The sequence below is a fragment of the Schistocerca cancellata genome, chromosome 9 (genome assembly GCF_023864275.1).
Source record: "Schistocerca cancellata isolate TAMUIC-IGC-003103 chromosome 9, iqSchCanc2.1, whole genome shotgun sequence".
Taxonomy (NCBI): Eukaryota; Metazoa; Arthropoda; class Insecta; order Orthoptera; family Acrididae; genus Schistocerca; species Schistocerca cancellata.
Window position 1 is genome coordinate 317,925,465 of NC_064634.1, and position 17,147 is coordinate 317,942,611.

A 17,147-nucleotide genomic window follows, 5' to 3' on the forward strand; every position below is an offset into this window, starting at 1 on the left:
CTCACAACACAACGTCCTATAATTATTCGACATGGTGGCATTGCTGTCAGGGTTCCTCTGAGACATAGCCCATAGGTAGCCATCATCCACTGCAGTAGTAGCCCTCGGGTGGCCTGAGCGAGGCATGTCATCCACATTTCCTGTCTCTCTGTATATCCTCCGTGTCCAAACAACATCGCTTTGGTTCACTCTGAGACACCTGGACACTTCCCGTGTTGAGAGCCCTATATACCTCATATTATCAGCCAATTTTGATATGTGTGTCAGAATTAGAACAAAAGATCTGAGCAGAGTACAAGTGACACAGATGTGCTTTATATGAGGGTCCTGGCTAAGATGAGAAGGGGCAGGATAAGAAATGAAGCAATACGAAACATCCTTCAGATCAATCCCCTAAAAGAGATTATGGAGAAAAATAGGCTTATGTGGTTTGGTCACAGTAAAAGAATGGGACAAGAAAGGTTTCCAAGAAGAGCTCTAGAATGGACAGAATCTGGAAGAAGACTGACTGGACAGCCACGAACATGATGGAGAGATCAGGTGAAGGCTGATGCAAACTGAAGAGGAATACAGAGGGAATAAATGTGGGAGAAAGTAGAAGCTTGGCAGAGGCTCTGTGAATGACCTGCATATGCAGAAATGTTTCACGAAAAGAAGAAGAAGATAAAGGCAGCTTGCAACAAATGTCAAATTGTAATGCATACAAGTGAAACAAAAGAAAAATTCGGAGTAGGTATTAAAATCCATGGAGAAGAAATAAAAACTTTGAGGTTCACCGATGACATTGTAATTCTGTCAGAGACAGCAAAGGACTTGGAAGAACAGTTGAACGGAATGGATGGTGTCTTGAAGGGAGGATATAAGATGAACATCAACAAAAGCAAAATGAGGATAATGGAATGTAGTCGAATTAAGTCAGGTGATGTTGAGGGTATTAGATTAGGAAATGAGACACTTAAAGTAGTAAAGGAGTTTTGCTATTTGGGGAGCAAAATAACTGATGATGGTCGAAGTAGAGAGGATATAAAATGTAGACTGGCAATGGCAAGGAAAGCGTTTCTGAAGAGGAGAAATTTGTTAACATCAAGTATAGATTTAAGTGTCAGGAAGTCATTTCTGAAAGTATTTGTATGGAGTGTAGCCATGTATGGAAGTGAAACATGGGCGGTAAATAGTTTGGACAAGAAGAGAATAGAAGCTTTCGAAATGTGGTGCTACAGAAGAATGCTGAAGATTAGATGGGTAGATCACATAACTAATGAGGAAGTATTGAATAAGATTGGGGAGAACAGAAGTTTGTGGCACAACTTGACGAGAAGAAGGGATCGGTTGGTAGGACATGTTCTGAGGCATCAAGGGATCACCAATTTAGTATTGGAGGGCAGCGTGGAGGGTAAAAATCGTAGGGGGAGACCAAGAGATGAATACACTAAGCAGATTCAGCAGGATGTAGGTTGCAGTAGGTACTGGGAGATGAAGAAGCTTGCACAGGATAGAGTAGCATGGAGAGCTGCATCAAACCAGTCTCGGGACTGAAGACCACAACAACAACAACAAATGCATACATGCTCAAGTATGCAAATGATCAACAATTTATTGTAACTGCACAAAGTAGGAGTAAAGCCATTACATTCTGCATCATAACAGTTCAGTTTAGCCTGTACAGAAGTGTAACAGAAATGCTCAAGTGCTTAAATGGGAATCCTTTGGAGAAAGACCACACATTTCTTGCAAAACAATGTTGAGTAATTTAAAAAAAAAAAAAAAAAACATGACCATTATGTTGCCACCCTTGTGTACCTCATGTAGTGATCAAGAGAATACGATAAGAGAGTTAGAGCATATTCAGTGATGCGCAGTCAATCATTTTTCTCCCACTCAATGGAAACTGAATAGCAAAGAAAACAGATATTATTGGTATGGTGCACAGTCTAACATGCACTGCACAGAGGGTTAGAGAGTTGCAGATACAAGAGAAGATTACACAGTGGGTTTCTCATTTAGAAATTTCATTTGAATGTTGGCAGTTTGTGGGAAGATCACGTTGTGCTTCTTGTAAGAAGGAGAAACATCTACCGACATCTGTTGGTTTTTAACGAGAGCGGATTCATGTCTATTGATATTGCAGTTTACTGTTATATGTATTTAACAGGAGCAGATTCATGTCTGTTGATACTGCAGTTTACTGTTACACAACACTGCTACTCATATTGTTCGGTGTCTAACAACTGTCATGTGACTATGGAATCACTGTGTTCAGGAGGCCCATATTCAGTGTGTCAGGGGATCTCAACAGCCCCACCTGACTAGCATCAAAGAGGGCAGGCATGGAGCATGCTTGGCAGTGCAGTATTGCACAGCTATGTCAGATACTTTGAGTTATGGAACTGGATTGTCTGCAGCAAGAAAATTATCCACACAGAAAGTGCGAAGACATATAAAGCACCACAGATTGTCAGCAGCATGACCCACTGTTGCAGCTTCCTTTGATGTAACCAACTGCAACACTGTAGGCTAGAGTGGCACGACACTGTCTTTTCATTCAAGTCTGAGTTCTGTTTACAGCATCATGAAGGTTGAACACTGCCAGATTGTGTTCAAGATTGTCATACAGAAACTGGCCATATTTGTCACAAGGGATTGTTCATGAATTTTATTTATACAAAGTAGACTTATTATTCTGTCTGCTGATCACTATGGACTAGTCTACCTAGTATATGACAGTGAACTAATAGTACCATTACGACGTATTATCTGAAGATAGGCAACATTTTCTAATAGATTACAGAATCAATGGACAGAAAAATTAGCCTACTTTGTACTGTCATATGGGCCCAGCACACGCTGTAATGGAATGAAATGCCATTGGGTATACAAGACTTCTGTTTTGCATACCAGGTAAGCTGGACAACAGGTGCTGAATTTCTGACACATTATGGCTTGTGGTCTCGCCATATCCTTGGGTTCTCTAAGACATCTTTTTTCCCACAAGATTATGCAAGACTGCATGTTACCTATGTTATCTTGATCTAACTTAATACTGGTGGTGCTCAAATGTTACCCTGGCTAGCACATTTTCCAGATGTCTCAGATGCTGAAAACTTCTGGTCATTTATTGCTGAGTGAGTGGCACACCACCATTTGACAGTAACTATGATTGATGAATTGTGGCATAGAAATGAAGTAGCATGACATGAAATATCCAAACCTGTCATTCGAGCTCAGTTTGAGTCGATGCACAGCCAGGTTGCAGCTTTGCTGCTGCCAGAGGTGTCAGCTATCTGTACTGAATTTCTCATCCAGTGTATCCACAAATAATAAATTTAATCTTGTCTTCTTCCTATTGGATTCTATATGCACAATCAGTCAAATTTTGTTACTTCCTAGCATTTCACTTTGAATGGCTGGCACTATATATGGCTTTCTACATTCCTCATGATCTAGAAGATCACATGCAGATTCCCTCTCACTGCAGTGCATAATGTATCACCATCACATCTAACAATGGTCACTGAGTCTTATCTGGAGTTTAGAGTATACAGAAATGGCAGCTGTGATTAATCCCAAGATCAGGAATGTGAATGTTATGAACTCCCCCCCCCCCCCCCCCCCCTCCAAAGCCCAAAGTTGTAGGATTCAGGGACAAATCTTGCTTACCAAATGCTAGATATGTGGCAATTATTACACATTATTTCCTTACCATTATAAATTCTTTATTGCTAAGTAGCCCATAGTCACAACTAATTTTTATCTTGATTGATTCTCTTACTGAATCTCATACAAAATAAGTTCTGTTAGTATTAAAGGAACTGTAAAGAGGTAAAACTACGGTTTCATTGAAAATAATTTGTATTGTTGTACTGGAATGAAATATAATACAGAACAGTGGAATGTAAAACTGACAATTTTGATAAAACATTACAATAAACAGTTTTAATAGTTGATGTTAATACACTCTTTTTCATTTCAGATGACTTTCAGAGCTTACTAAATAATTTAACAACACCACTAGATAATTACCATTGGTTTAACATTACTCTTAATATTCCTTGTTCCAACATTAAAAAACACAGACTATATAATGACATGTAAATTACAATGCTTTTTCTCTTTTTATGAGTGTCTTCACTACCATCCTCATTCATAACAAGTTTCAGCCTGCATATTTTATAGTAATGACTGATTAAATAATGGCAGGATGTGCACATCAGTTCCACAGTAACAAGAATAACAATTATTTCAAAATGAGAGATATTATCAGATGAAACAGAAGTGATATTTAGAAACAAACATTTGTCATAAAATGGAAAGAGGGTGTGCATTGTTTTTGATGCCATTCGAGAACTCTTGTTTGTTTAATATAATTTTTTGATTTATTTATTACAGGACAGAAAATTAATTCACGACTATGATGACACTTATTTCTTAATATAAAAACAACAGTCTAACTAGTATATGTAAACAAATATCAGCAGTTTCTGCCTGATTGTAACAGGACAATGACAAACAGTACAAAGTATGACACATCACGCAAAAAATGAAAAAGTCATGGTGAATTGAATGAAACTTATGCATTTATGACATTGTCCACCACTCAGTTTTCTGCATTGTGAACAATACATATTGAAATTATTTACATAAAATAATTAAGTACAATTATTGCATTGCATCTTTTTCATATTTACAAATACTTTACAAATTGTCATGATTGACTCTGACCTGCAAGTGCAACCGATAGACGTAACAATGTTTTATGCTGTCAAACCGCATAATATATTTACAAAGACTATATTGCACAGTCGAACAAAAGAGAATTACATTAACAATAAACTACACAATTTACAGAGCATGAAGATGATGTATACCAACAATTACAGTGGCATTCTTTAGTATGGTATCTGGTTTTGGTAATACTGTATCATGTCGTATGTCCTGGTACGGAAATTGAGGAAAGAATTTCGTATAATCCCTAACATTGCTGCTGCTGCTTCCTTGTCCGTCACACCAGGGTTGAAACGTGCTCGAAGGAGTTTAATCGTCTGTCCTCGGAAGCAAGGTAACCCTGTATCTAGCATCAGTGACACCAAAGATATAATTGCTTCATGGTATGGCCTGAAATCATAATATTTATAACACAATTCATTTCCAAACAATGGAAAATCCAATTCATTTCCAGATTTATTACTCATACAAATATTTCATATACAATCAAAATAACTACTAAAGAACAAATAAGAAGGGGAAAAACATGAGGAGGAAAAATGTCTACAAAATGAAGTAAAACCATTACCTAACAAAGCACCTACATAAAGCCACCGACGAGATCTACTTGTGAACTTGAAATGCAGCTACAGATGAATTACATAATAAAACAGAAAGATTATCAAGCTCTTAGAACCAACATCTATTTATCTGGAGATGAGATAAGAGGGAATGAGAAAAATATCACAAGCTTTTACAAAACTGAACCTAAAATCTTCAGCCTATTTGTACCTCATGGAAATAAAAGTGAACTTGGGCTGTGAAACAGCTGTAAATTGCAATTTAGTTCCAACAAAGGTGGTAACTTTCATCACACCACACTTGTTCAGTTTGGCTCAGCACTTCATTCATTCTTCCGCTCATTTACTAGCAACAGTAAACAGACAAAGGAGAAATAACTCATTTCCCCATATGTGTTAACTTGTTATGGCCAGATAGTTCTCTCAGATTAATGGGTGTTAACCTGTCTGTGCTGGGCAATTCTCTTAGGCTCACTGATATGTCCACAGATTCATGGGTGTTAACCTGTCTGTGCTGGGCAATTCTCTTAGGCTCACTGATATGTCCACATGCATGTGGAATGAACTGTTGCTTATTGTTTGCTGCCACATTTTTACAATATTGCACAACTTCAGTACCCTCAAACTATGGCTGAGAATGCTGTTTAACTTGTATCCTTAGTGGATACCCCTTCTCAGTTCATCAGTAGATGGCAGAGTCAAATAAAAAGAAATTCTGGTTATATGTAAAGGCTGTTAGTGCTCAGTCACTCATGAATGAGACTGGAACTGAAATTAAGAGTAGCAAAGAAAAGGCTGAAATGCTTAATTCTATTTTCAAATGTTCCTTTAAAAAGGAAAGCCCAGGAGAATTGCTCTAATTTAACCCTCATACCACAGTACATGTTAGTGATATTGAGGAACTTCTAACATCATTAAAAATTTCTGTACATCCTTCTGTACTGTTACACAAGTGAACCTGAATATGAAGGGATAAAGAGCCTCTAAGTTGGGTTATCAAATTTCTACTGAAAAGAAACATACATTCTAAAAAAGTTATGATGATAAATATTTTTATGAAAAGACTATCCTACTGGTTTTTTCTTTATGCACTTTTGTGGAAGATGAAATCAGACACTATGCTACTGCCACAAAGGAAACAAAAGAAGAAGGTAAGATTAATGTTTAATGTCCAGTGAATGATGAGGTCATTGGAAGCAGTGCCCTGACAGGGGAAGGAAATTGATGCTGTGCTTTTCAGAAATACCATTGTGGCAATTGTCTTAAATGATTCAGGGAAACCACAAAAGCCTAAATCTGCATGGCCAGACAGAGATTTGAACTGCTGTCCTCTCAAAAGTGAGTACAGTGTCTAAACAAATGTGCCATCTCACTTGGCATGAAGCAAAAAACAAAGCTGCTTCAATGAATTTAGAGCTTACTGAAAATAGATTATGAAGTGCAGTAATATGATGAAATCTTGAAGAAAAAAAAACAGATTATTAATAGGATGTTCTCTTAAGATAACTGCCCTCAACATGGGGTCCAAGCAACCTGTCCCTCCTTTCCAGACTATCCACCCTTTCCCCATGAGAGATGAACTGACAGTTTTGAAAGCCAGGGATCTCAGTGGTACTGGAATTTGCCTCCTGAAGGTAGTAATGGCCACCTGTACTACCTTATGACTACAAATAACATACTGCCCAAGTCATAGTTTGGCTTCCTCTAGGGTTCTGATACTGAAGAGGATATTTACACACATACAGAGAATGTATTGATTAGACAATGAATTACAAGCTACTGGTAGATGCTGTAATATGCCACAGGCATTTTACAGTACAAATCACAACATCCTAAAATGTAAATCACAAAGAAAGGTCCTCATATCATGATGCCAGAAATAACTTTGTTGTTCCTCAACAAAATATTGGAAAACGGGACCTCTCGCCAAGTTACTGCCACTCCCACCAATAATGGTCATCTGGAGGGGGGGGGGGGGGGGGGGGGGGAGTTGGGAAGGAAGAGACCATGCTTCCCAATCACAGCACCATTCCAAACGAAGCTGTTTGTCTTGTGGTGTTAACAGCAGCCCATGTAGAGGACAATAACTGCCTACTCCAGCTGCTGCTAATCTCTGACCAATGGTTCAGCATGATACAGAATGTTGAGAGATTTCACTATTTTTTCTCAAAGAACTGGTGCAGATCTAAAAGGGACTGGTGTTCTTGATGTGCAATATGTTTATCCTTCCCTGTGTTATCACGCAATGCAACATCATACCACTGTCACATTCGAATGTCCCACAAATGTGGATACTGCGTGATCTGACCAGGTGGCCAAATTGTCCTCCCACCCTCGCCCAAACTTGTATACAACTGGTACAGTCCTTGTACAGCATCTGGATTTTTCCTACTAGTTCTTCAAGCACATTCCTTTCCTCAAGCACTCCCACATCTCCTCTCTTGCAACACTATCATATACCTTTTTGTCGATCTTCACTCTATGATCTTCTTTAAAATTGCAACCCACGCAAAAGCATGTTTATTCCTCTTTAATTAATGGGCTTCAATCTACTGCCTTTCTTAAACAGAGGTATTACTGACACCCTTAATCCAGTCTGCTGGCATCTTGTTGTCTTTCCACTCTGCACTGTGTGTTCTGTACATTTATTGTAGGCCCTGCATGCCTGCTGCCTTTATCATGTCCACATTCTCTTCACCTGCTCCCACATATTTTCCCTTAGGTGTAGATTTTAAGGCTGCCTTTTTCTGCCCAATGGGAGTTTCTTCACTGCTGGTGTGAGTATTTGGTTCTGTGTTATGTTCTTCAACTGATCTATTAAGCAGTTGGTCAAAATTGTCCTGACAGGTATTCTCTGAAGTTATTTTCTTTTCTTACTAGATTTACATTTTCTTCTTCAAGTGCCTTTACGGTATTCACCAGTTCCCTTTTTACCTCTGATAATACTGTAGAGAAGTTTCTCATTGCATCTGCTATCCACCTCCAGTTCCTGCATTAATATCTTCCATGTCTTGGCCTTCTCTTTTGTAACAGTTCTTTAAATTTCTTATTCCTTATTTCAGTATATTTGTTCCAGATCTCTTCTCTTGGCTTCATTTCTAGTAGTTCTGGTTCATTTTTCCCAATGCCTTTCTTTTTGTGAAAAATTACATTGTAATACTGCTATTCTCACTCTTTCATTCCACAGACACTATCTTCGAGGAAGTCCTCAGTCTGAGACTACAGAATGAATAATATCCGTAATCTAATCTGTATTATTCATATACTGATGAGCCATTATGGCCACTGTCACCCACGAGACAGAATTTCAGCTAATAGCATTATGGATGTGAAGTGTAAGGAAAATACATACGCAGAGATGAATGGGGAATCATTCTAGTGTTATAGGCTACAAATGGAGAAACCCACTGACATAAGCAACTTTGATGTGGGACAGACTGTTATGGCCATGTGCCAGAGAATGAGCACCTCAGAAACAGGGAAGCTGCTCAGCTGTTCTTCTGGTGCTGTTGTCAGCATCAATAGAAAGTGGTTGAAGAATGGTGAAACCATGAGTAGGTGACATGGTGTTGGATATCAATGTCTCACTACACAATGCAGAGTTGTGGCTTGCCTGCTCTGTAAAGTGGGACAGGTAGCTATCTGAATCAGATCTGATGACAGAGTACAATGCTGGTGCAGGACCAAGTGTTTTGGAGCATACCATTCAATGAATATTGTTAAACATAAGGCTCCAACTCCTCACATGTTCCCTGTAGTCAATTATGGCTGCAGTAGGTTCAGTGTAATGCAGCAGAATAGGGCAGTATGAAACAAAGAGAACGATACCATATATTTTGGGATTCTATTACGTTATCTTTACGCAAAGTCATATACATCCAGAACTTTCAACTGTATTGTCTGACACTCACTACATCTATGAAAACTAATTAATAAGGTGCATAATACACAAATCCAATCAATTCATATATTGCAAACCCAGAACATGTTACATCAAATGTAAACATACAAGGAGAACATTATTTGTAAGAACAGGACACAAAAAGGCTGCAGTAATAATGACGGAACTCAATGTAAAGAGACTGAAATCATGTCAAGCATCAAACATCATGGCGTAACTACAAAGTAATTAAGGGATGTGGTCGTACTATTGTTATCAGTGAATATTTCATGAAATTATGATATAAAAACTGATTTATTTCAGCATACTAAATATATAAAATTTGTTGTCATCATTTGTCAAGCAAAACACCGCAATTAGTGTCATGAAAGCACATAAATGTCAATTGTAAGTTTAATCATGTACAGTAGAAAAAATACATAAAAAGGTTGTGTCATTGTTGTATGTTATATAAGCACCACAATCAGTAGCCAAATGGCAAGTGCAGTTCAGATCCGCTTCCTGATTGGTATTACATCACTCCAGTATGAGACTTTATGATGAGAAGTCTGAGTGGTATTTGTAGAAATAAATATATAAAAGATTAATTCCAATGTGTTGGCTACAACATTTAGAAATTAGTGTACTACAGAAACTGTCTTCATAGGCTGTATGTGGTTACCAAGAATGTTTCATAACGGAAGGATTATTTATTTGCTGGAGAGTTACGCCATCTTTTAATAGAAAGCAGATACAAAAGTTCTAACGTAAACAGATAGATAAAAAAATCTCCTCACCAAGTGGCGGCAGGAGAACACACACATAAAAAAAGGTTTTACTTATGCAAGCTTTCTGAGTCAGTGGCTCATCCTTCTGGCAAAAGGGTTGAAGGGGAAGGAAGAGGGGTGAAGGGAAAGGAACTGGAGAGGTTTAGCAAAAGGGGTAGAGTTGGAAAAGTCACCCAGAACCCTGGGTCAGGAGAGACTTACCAGAGGGAATGAGCAGAGATAAATATGGAATCATTCTTGTAACTGGGCCACAAATGGGGAAATCCACTGACATAAGCAACTTTGACATGGGACAGATAGTTACGGCCCTGCGTCAGAGAATGAACATGAAGGAAATGGAGAGGCTGGTCAGTTGTTCATGTGTCACTGTTGTCAGCAGTTCTGTACGGTAAGTATTCCCACAATCCCGGGTTCTGGGTGACTTTTCCACACTCTCCCCCTTTTCCTAAACCTATTTTGGCAAGCAGAAGAAAAAGAAAAGTTTATGGAAGGATTTGGACAATAATACCTTATTACCCTGGCTGGGGATACAGCCTATACAGGTGGAAAAGAACCAAATTAATGTGAATAACTGAAAATACAATAATTTATACAAATGGCTACAAACATTTACACAGGAACAATTTAAGAATCAAGGTAAATGAACGACTGAAATGAAATGTAATTTACGTAATTAAAATAAAGTCTTGCATGAAAAAATAGCGGGAATGATAAGTGAAGTGATTAAGGGTGTAGAACAATCAAAATGTACACTAAGTAACAACTTAGAATTGTTATTGAATGGACTAAGACAGTCGCTGGGGGATAAACTACATATTACGAATAACGAACAAACAATTTGGAATACAAGATATCAAACTTTAGTTACCAGTTGGCAGTATCAGAAAAAGGACTTGGAAAATAAGACTGGGATCACAAACAATTAGATGCATAGGATGTTCTTGTCAAAAATAAGACTGTAAAGATAGAATCAGATTAAATAAATTAAGTTGAAAATATCTGTATTGTAGAAAATTACATTTAGTTGGAAGAGACTGAAAACATAACTTTTGACGTGTTAGAGTTCACTTTAGTGGAAGCAGTTTGTCAACAATGTGTTACACACCTCAGAACTGTAGTTGGAAACTTTACCAGTGTTAGCAAAAGCAGAAGTAAAAGTACTTAAAGAAATTAAAATATCAGAAAATTAAACTGAAATGAATATATTTGAACAAGTGTGAGCTATTAGCAAATATGTCTGTCAAACATTTTTCAAATGATGATACTCTGTAACTTATAAACTTAAACTATAGAACAACAGGTTATTCCAAATGTAATATGCAATGTAAATGTTTCTTTGCCTAAACAAAAAAAGCTAATAATGTTACCATGGGAATGCAAAAGTGTTATGGGTTTGTGAATTGTAAAACTGAATTGTAGCTATATAGTGTACATTTATGCATATATCTGACAAGGGGACCCTCCATACTGCAAATAACAGATTCTGGGGTGCTTCAAATATGTTGTAGTGCCTCTACAACATATTTGAAGCACATCAAAATCTGTGATTTACAGCATGGGGGGTCCCCTTGTGAGTGGTATCTGTTCTGTCAGACACATCTGACAGACTGTACATCACTCATTATGATGCTGCCTTAAAACCCCAATATTAATTTTGAAGCACCCAGTACTTATGTGCACATACTTCAATGCATTGAAACAATTGTATTTGTTGGAAACTATTTATACTATCTGTCAATTATTATTGTTATTATCATCACCACCACCACCACCATCGTCATCGTCATCATCATCATCTGAGATGCATAATTATCTAATAACTGCCACAATGTACAGAAGATTACCATTTCTAATCCACAGTTTATGCCGGAGCACCTATGTACACTATGTTGACTACAAGATGATGAGATGATTGTACCAGGAAGGGACAATCCAAAATAAGACTGATGTGCCAATTAAATTCAATGTATTCAAATAACTGTATATCTGTGAAGATATACATAATTGCTCCTAGTCAATTTGCCAGCTAGTGTTATTGACTAACAAAAGTAAAATTGGAGAGGCAAATAAGAAGACAATTTATACTTCTTTTGAAACTTATGCTGTCATACTGTGAAAACCACCAAATGAATTGACAAAACAATCATATCCATTACGTTTGGTAATAAATTTAATTAGTATTTTGGGCATCTTGTAAATCTTGGCAGCACAAACACTATATGCATTGCCAATGCTGTAACAAGATATACTAATTACAAAGACTCTGTGTATACAGATAAGTTGTATTATGTGAAACATAAATGATTTAGTCATATACTTTTACTCTTTAATACTACTATTACCTGAGAGAATGAACTTTTCACTGTGTGATATTAGAAACTGTAAAGTCTAGTCATGCATTTCAATAGTTTAATATTATTTATGTTTTTCTGCGACTGTGGTTTGTCTGAATGGAGACTAAATAATATTTCAGAGAAATACATAAGAGCTGAGTACAACTGAGGAGAAGTGGCATACTGAATGGTGATGGTTCATACAGGAATCCTGGACAGCTTTGCAAGTTCATGGATAGAAAGAAGGTGCTTTATGCAAAAAATATAAGTTAATAATTTATGTAAAGAAAAAGTAATTATTATATACAGATTGTGTGGGATTAAAATTTGAGAATAAACTGAAAAAATACTAGTATTTCACGTAAAGTTTTATGTAATGTGAACAATAGATTTGTTGAAACTTTATATCACAAACGCACACAGACACTACAATTACTTTATACGACAAACTTTCTATGCTGATGCATGAATACCATGATAAAGCCTTGCCCATAATAATTCCAATGTGTTGTCTATATCATTTAAAATTCAGTCTTTAATAACTATAAATTTAATAATGAGTCTTTCCTTCTCATCCTGTATGGTAAAGACTGGGTGACTTTCCCAAAATCTACCCCTTTTCTTAGATCTCTCCAGTCCTTTTCCTTCACCCTCCTTCCTCCCCCTTCAACACCTCTGCCTGAAGGAGGAGCCACTGACTGTGAAAGCTTGCCAATCACAACAGTCTTTTATGTGGGCATTCTGCCACCGCTTGATGAGTAGGTTTTTGATCTATCCAATTAAATAATTTTATCAATAATTGATTGTTTCCATAGCTATATTTAATAATTAGTGTACCACAAAAATTATCTTGTTATGCTGTATGTGGATACTGGCAAGCATCATAAAGGAAGTATTATTTATTTTCTGGAGAGTTACACTGCCATTTCGGCGGAAAGCAGAGGCAAAAGTTAAGTGTTCAAGTTTATTTGCAGAAGCATAGAAACATTATAATGGGATCTTCGAGATAGGACCCCAGGTGAATAGAAATATGTCATCTGGTTGGATGAATCACATTTATTGACAGTTTGATGGTGTGTCACTTAGGTGAACAGCTGCTTAAAACATGTACCATGCCACAGAAAGAGGCCGGTGGGTGCGTTAGTACACTACGGGGAGCATTCACCTGGGCTTCCGTGAGACCTGTGGCAGTAATCCAAGGTACTTGACAGCTGTGAACTATGAGAACATTATTGCACCCCATCAGCACCCATTCATACTTGATTGTCTCTCTGGAACGATGGCACTTGCAGTGGAATATCTCTCTCTGTCATAGGCCAGAATCGATTTGAGGAGGATGATAATGAGTTCATGTTGTTGACATCTTGGCCACCAGATTTGGCTGATCTCAATCTGATGGAACACATTTGGGAGATTATTGGGTGCCAGCTATGCGCTGACAAACCATTGGATCATAATTTACAGGAATTGTGTGAAATGAGCAAAGACATCTGGTGCCACATGTCTCCGGAAGCCTACGAAGAACTTGTCAAATTCATTTCACATAGAAGCACTGCTGCACTGAATTCCAAAGGTGGACCAACATACTATTACACAGGTCATCATATTTTGGCTCGTAAGCGCAAAACTGATTATTTGACACATTATGGGCATTTGTCAGTACCTTGTGTGCAGCCCGATAATGACTTGTAGAATGTTCCATCACTTGTAAGACAAAGGTGTTACCTAGAATTAAAATTCATGTCTTGCATTATGAAAGAGCAGTTATCATTCGTTTACAAACCTGACAGCCAAATATGCCTGCACACAAAGTTCCATAAACCACCGGAATGGTGCAGCTTCCATTTTGCCTCCCATGACCATCACCATTTCATCTGTCAGCTTTATATCTGGTTCAAAGCCTAGATTTCCACCAGGTGAGCTCTCAAACATGAAGCCAAAATCTGTGTGTGCAATAAAGGAGTTAATAACAATACAACCAAACATCACTTGCAAAATTTTGTAAAGTGTAGGTGAAGAAACACACACAAAATAGAATCAGTATAATGCTCACCGATGTGGATTATATGGCCTTCGGTGTCCAACATGATATTCCCATTGTGTCTGTCTTTTATTTGCAGCAAGTAGCCTATAACGCTGTAGGCAGCCATTGACTTGATGAAGTTACGCCTTGCTTTCTACAGAAAAAAATTAATAAATATTTAAATATTTCTTATTTTAAAAGAAAATAAAAACAATGCAAGACAACAGTGTGTACTTCAATGTAGGTAGTAGCAATTTTACTTTTGTTTCCGTATCACAAAAACCATTTAAAATGTCAAACACTGCTTATTTATTATAAGTTCTTGCAGACTTTATTTTTCAATGAACGGAACAACTAGAAACTTCTATACAGAAATGTTCAATAGAAAGTTTTAGAGGAGAAATTTAAAACAGAAGATTCAAAGGACGTGCCACCAAGCCACTGACTTCAAATACATCCAGAACTGTTGATGATACTAGCATATGTCCTGTCATCCAATGTCGACATGGAACTGCAGGTTAAATTGCACCATGTTTGGCAGTGAGACCCTCAAATTTAAGAAATCTGTATCCTTTTCACAAAAAGTATCACAGTAAGCTACAAAAAACATCAAAACCAGTACAAGTCTCCTTCAAGGACTCGTAAATTGCGTTTAAAGAGTACATAGTTTCATTCTTTACTTAACACAGTTGCATGAGTATTGTACAAAAGTTATGAGTATTGGCAATACAGCAAAACATCCTTCATCCCAGTACCAAGCATTGTTTTAAATTCTTCAACATTTCTGACATTATTTGAGATTAACAGCTTAACTGTGTAGCTACACTTAAACATCAGTAATAGATTTTTCCTGTTTTGCTTTTTGAAGGAGGCTAGAGTGCTGTAAATGCTACGTGAATCATAAGTATGGAAATTAAAAATCATTTGAAAGTTAATTGCAGTTTTACAAATTACAATGATTCTATGCTAAATGACAATCAATTTCATGAATGTACCAATGGGAGTCAGTACAAGATAGATACACCTTAGTAACAGCCTTACTGTTAAATTCTGAGAGCTCACATTTTGATATGAATCCAGAGACTACCACATCCTACAAAATATGTCTCACATAATGACTAGGAGAGAAAATTACACAAATAAATTTGGTCATGTTAACAGAATCTTCCAGTGGTTCTTGGTAGAACAATAATTACATTATTAATAAATATAATAATAATAATAAATCTGGTCTTGCAAATCTGTGAAGCAAATAAGAAGGGTTTGGGAGGGAGGGAAGGGGGGAGGAAAGATTATGGTACACTATATGCCATTGTACGTTTTGTGACGTGCAGATGTAAATGTATAAATTCCTTTGGTATTTTATCACCACAATTTTTAATGTAAAGGGGAAGACAGAAAATTACCTGAAATTCCTTTGTTTTTTCATCACCATAGGTCTTAATGAAATATTCATACATTCCAAAATCAGTCTGCCGCCCAAGCTGATCTCTTGATTTGGCGTTGGGCACACACTCAATAACACCACACTGAAAAAAAAAAAGTTCAAATATCAAGAACCAAGCTAATCTTGTTCTTCATAACCATGACAACACACACACAAAAGATGTCTAAATTGTATCATAAGCTTATGCAACGTAGATTAGAAAAAAAAAATGGATGGAGCAGATAATTCTGAGTATAAAGGCTGAGGCTGCCTGTCTGGTTAGGAGGGGGAAGGAAAAGTAGTTGTGATAGTACTCAAATGTGCAGCTTCTAGAAAAATATTATCAATTGAAAAGGGGGAAAAAGAAAGATATTTGAAAGTGGCTTGCCCATTTTACAGAAAAGGGGTTCTGTTTCAGTTACCTGGTTCATATCCCAGCTCTCAAATTATTTCTTCATTATCTCCATGTTTACAATGGGAATCACTAAGTCACAAGAAATTACAAATATACAGGGTGATTATAATTAAACTTCCAAACAACTGTAGAAATAACAGCACTGGTCAGAATGACATCAAATTGCAACAAAATATTATCCAAATCTATAAGAACGGTGAGAAAAATAATGTAGAAAATTACACAACATTATCACTGTTCTCTGTGTTTCATAAACTTCTGCAAACATTAATTTATCAAAGATTAATTAATTTTCTGGAAAGGGATCCAATCCTCTCTGTTGCTCAGCATGGCTCATGGAAGAATAAAAAATGACTGCTACATGTACAATTACATACACTCCACCTTAGATGCTCTAGATAAAAAACAAAAAGCAGTTGGGATCTTCCCATATTTTCAAAGGCATTTTATGTCATAGACCACAAAATTACAATATACAAACTGCAGTCCTATGACATCAGAGGCACCCTTCTGAACTGGTTCAGCTTATATTTACAAACAGGAAACAGAAAGTAGCAATAACAAAAAATGATCAAGGGCATGTGGGAACTTACTGCTATGACTATAGAGATATTGCAGAAGGTGTCAGGATACAATTCTTGGACCAATTCTGTTCCTTTATAATAAGTAATTTATCCCTGAACACCAATGCCAATACCAGTCCGCTCTTTGCAGATAATACCAGTATCCTCCTTAGCAGCAAAAATGCTCATGAGCTCCAAGGGGTCACAACTGAAGGTACAGGTGAGTCAGGGAGAATGACTGTTTCGATAGAAATAACCTGATACTCACCACAAAGAAAACCACCTTCCTGAAGTTTCATCTGATATTCAATAAATGTATGCCCAATATGAAAATACATGGCTCTGTAATATCACTTGCATCAGACAAGATTTTTAGGCCTGTGTATCCAGATCAACTTAAAATAGCTGACATACACCAGCAAAACTAACAGTAAGCT

At 37.1% G+C, this 17,147-nt stretch overlaps 1 protein-coding gene across 2 annotated transcripts in view; it reads right to left on the reverse strand.

Moving 5' to 3' along the window:
* Nucleotides 1-3,831: 3,831 nt before the first annotated feature.
* The window catches only part of LOC126100298 (phosphatidylinositol 4-kinase alpha), a 198,853-nt gene continuing 185,537 nt past the window's right edge, over nt 3,832-17,147 (reverse strand). For both annotated transcript variants that reach the window (XM_049910906.1, XM_049910905.1), the window contains 4 exons: nt 15,713-15,835; nt 14,337-14,460; nt 14,067-14,226; nt 3,832-5,112 (listed from right to left, as the gene is read on the reverse strand). In XM_049910906.1, coding sequence (XP_049766863.1) covers nt 4,887-5,112; nt 14,067-14,226; nt 14,337-14,460; nt 15,713-15,835 — 633 coding nt within the window. In that variant the 3' untranslated portion in view covers nt 3,832-4,886. The remainder of the gene's footprint in view (nt 5,113-14,066; nt 14,227-14,336; nt 14,461-15,712; nt 15,836-17,147) is intronic.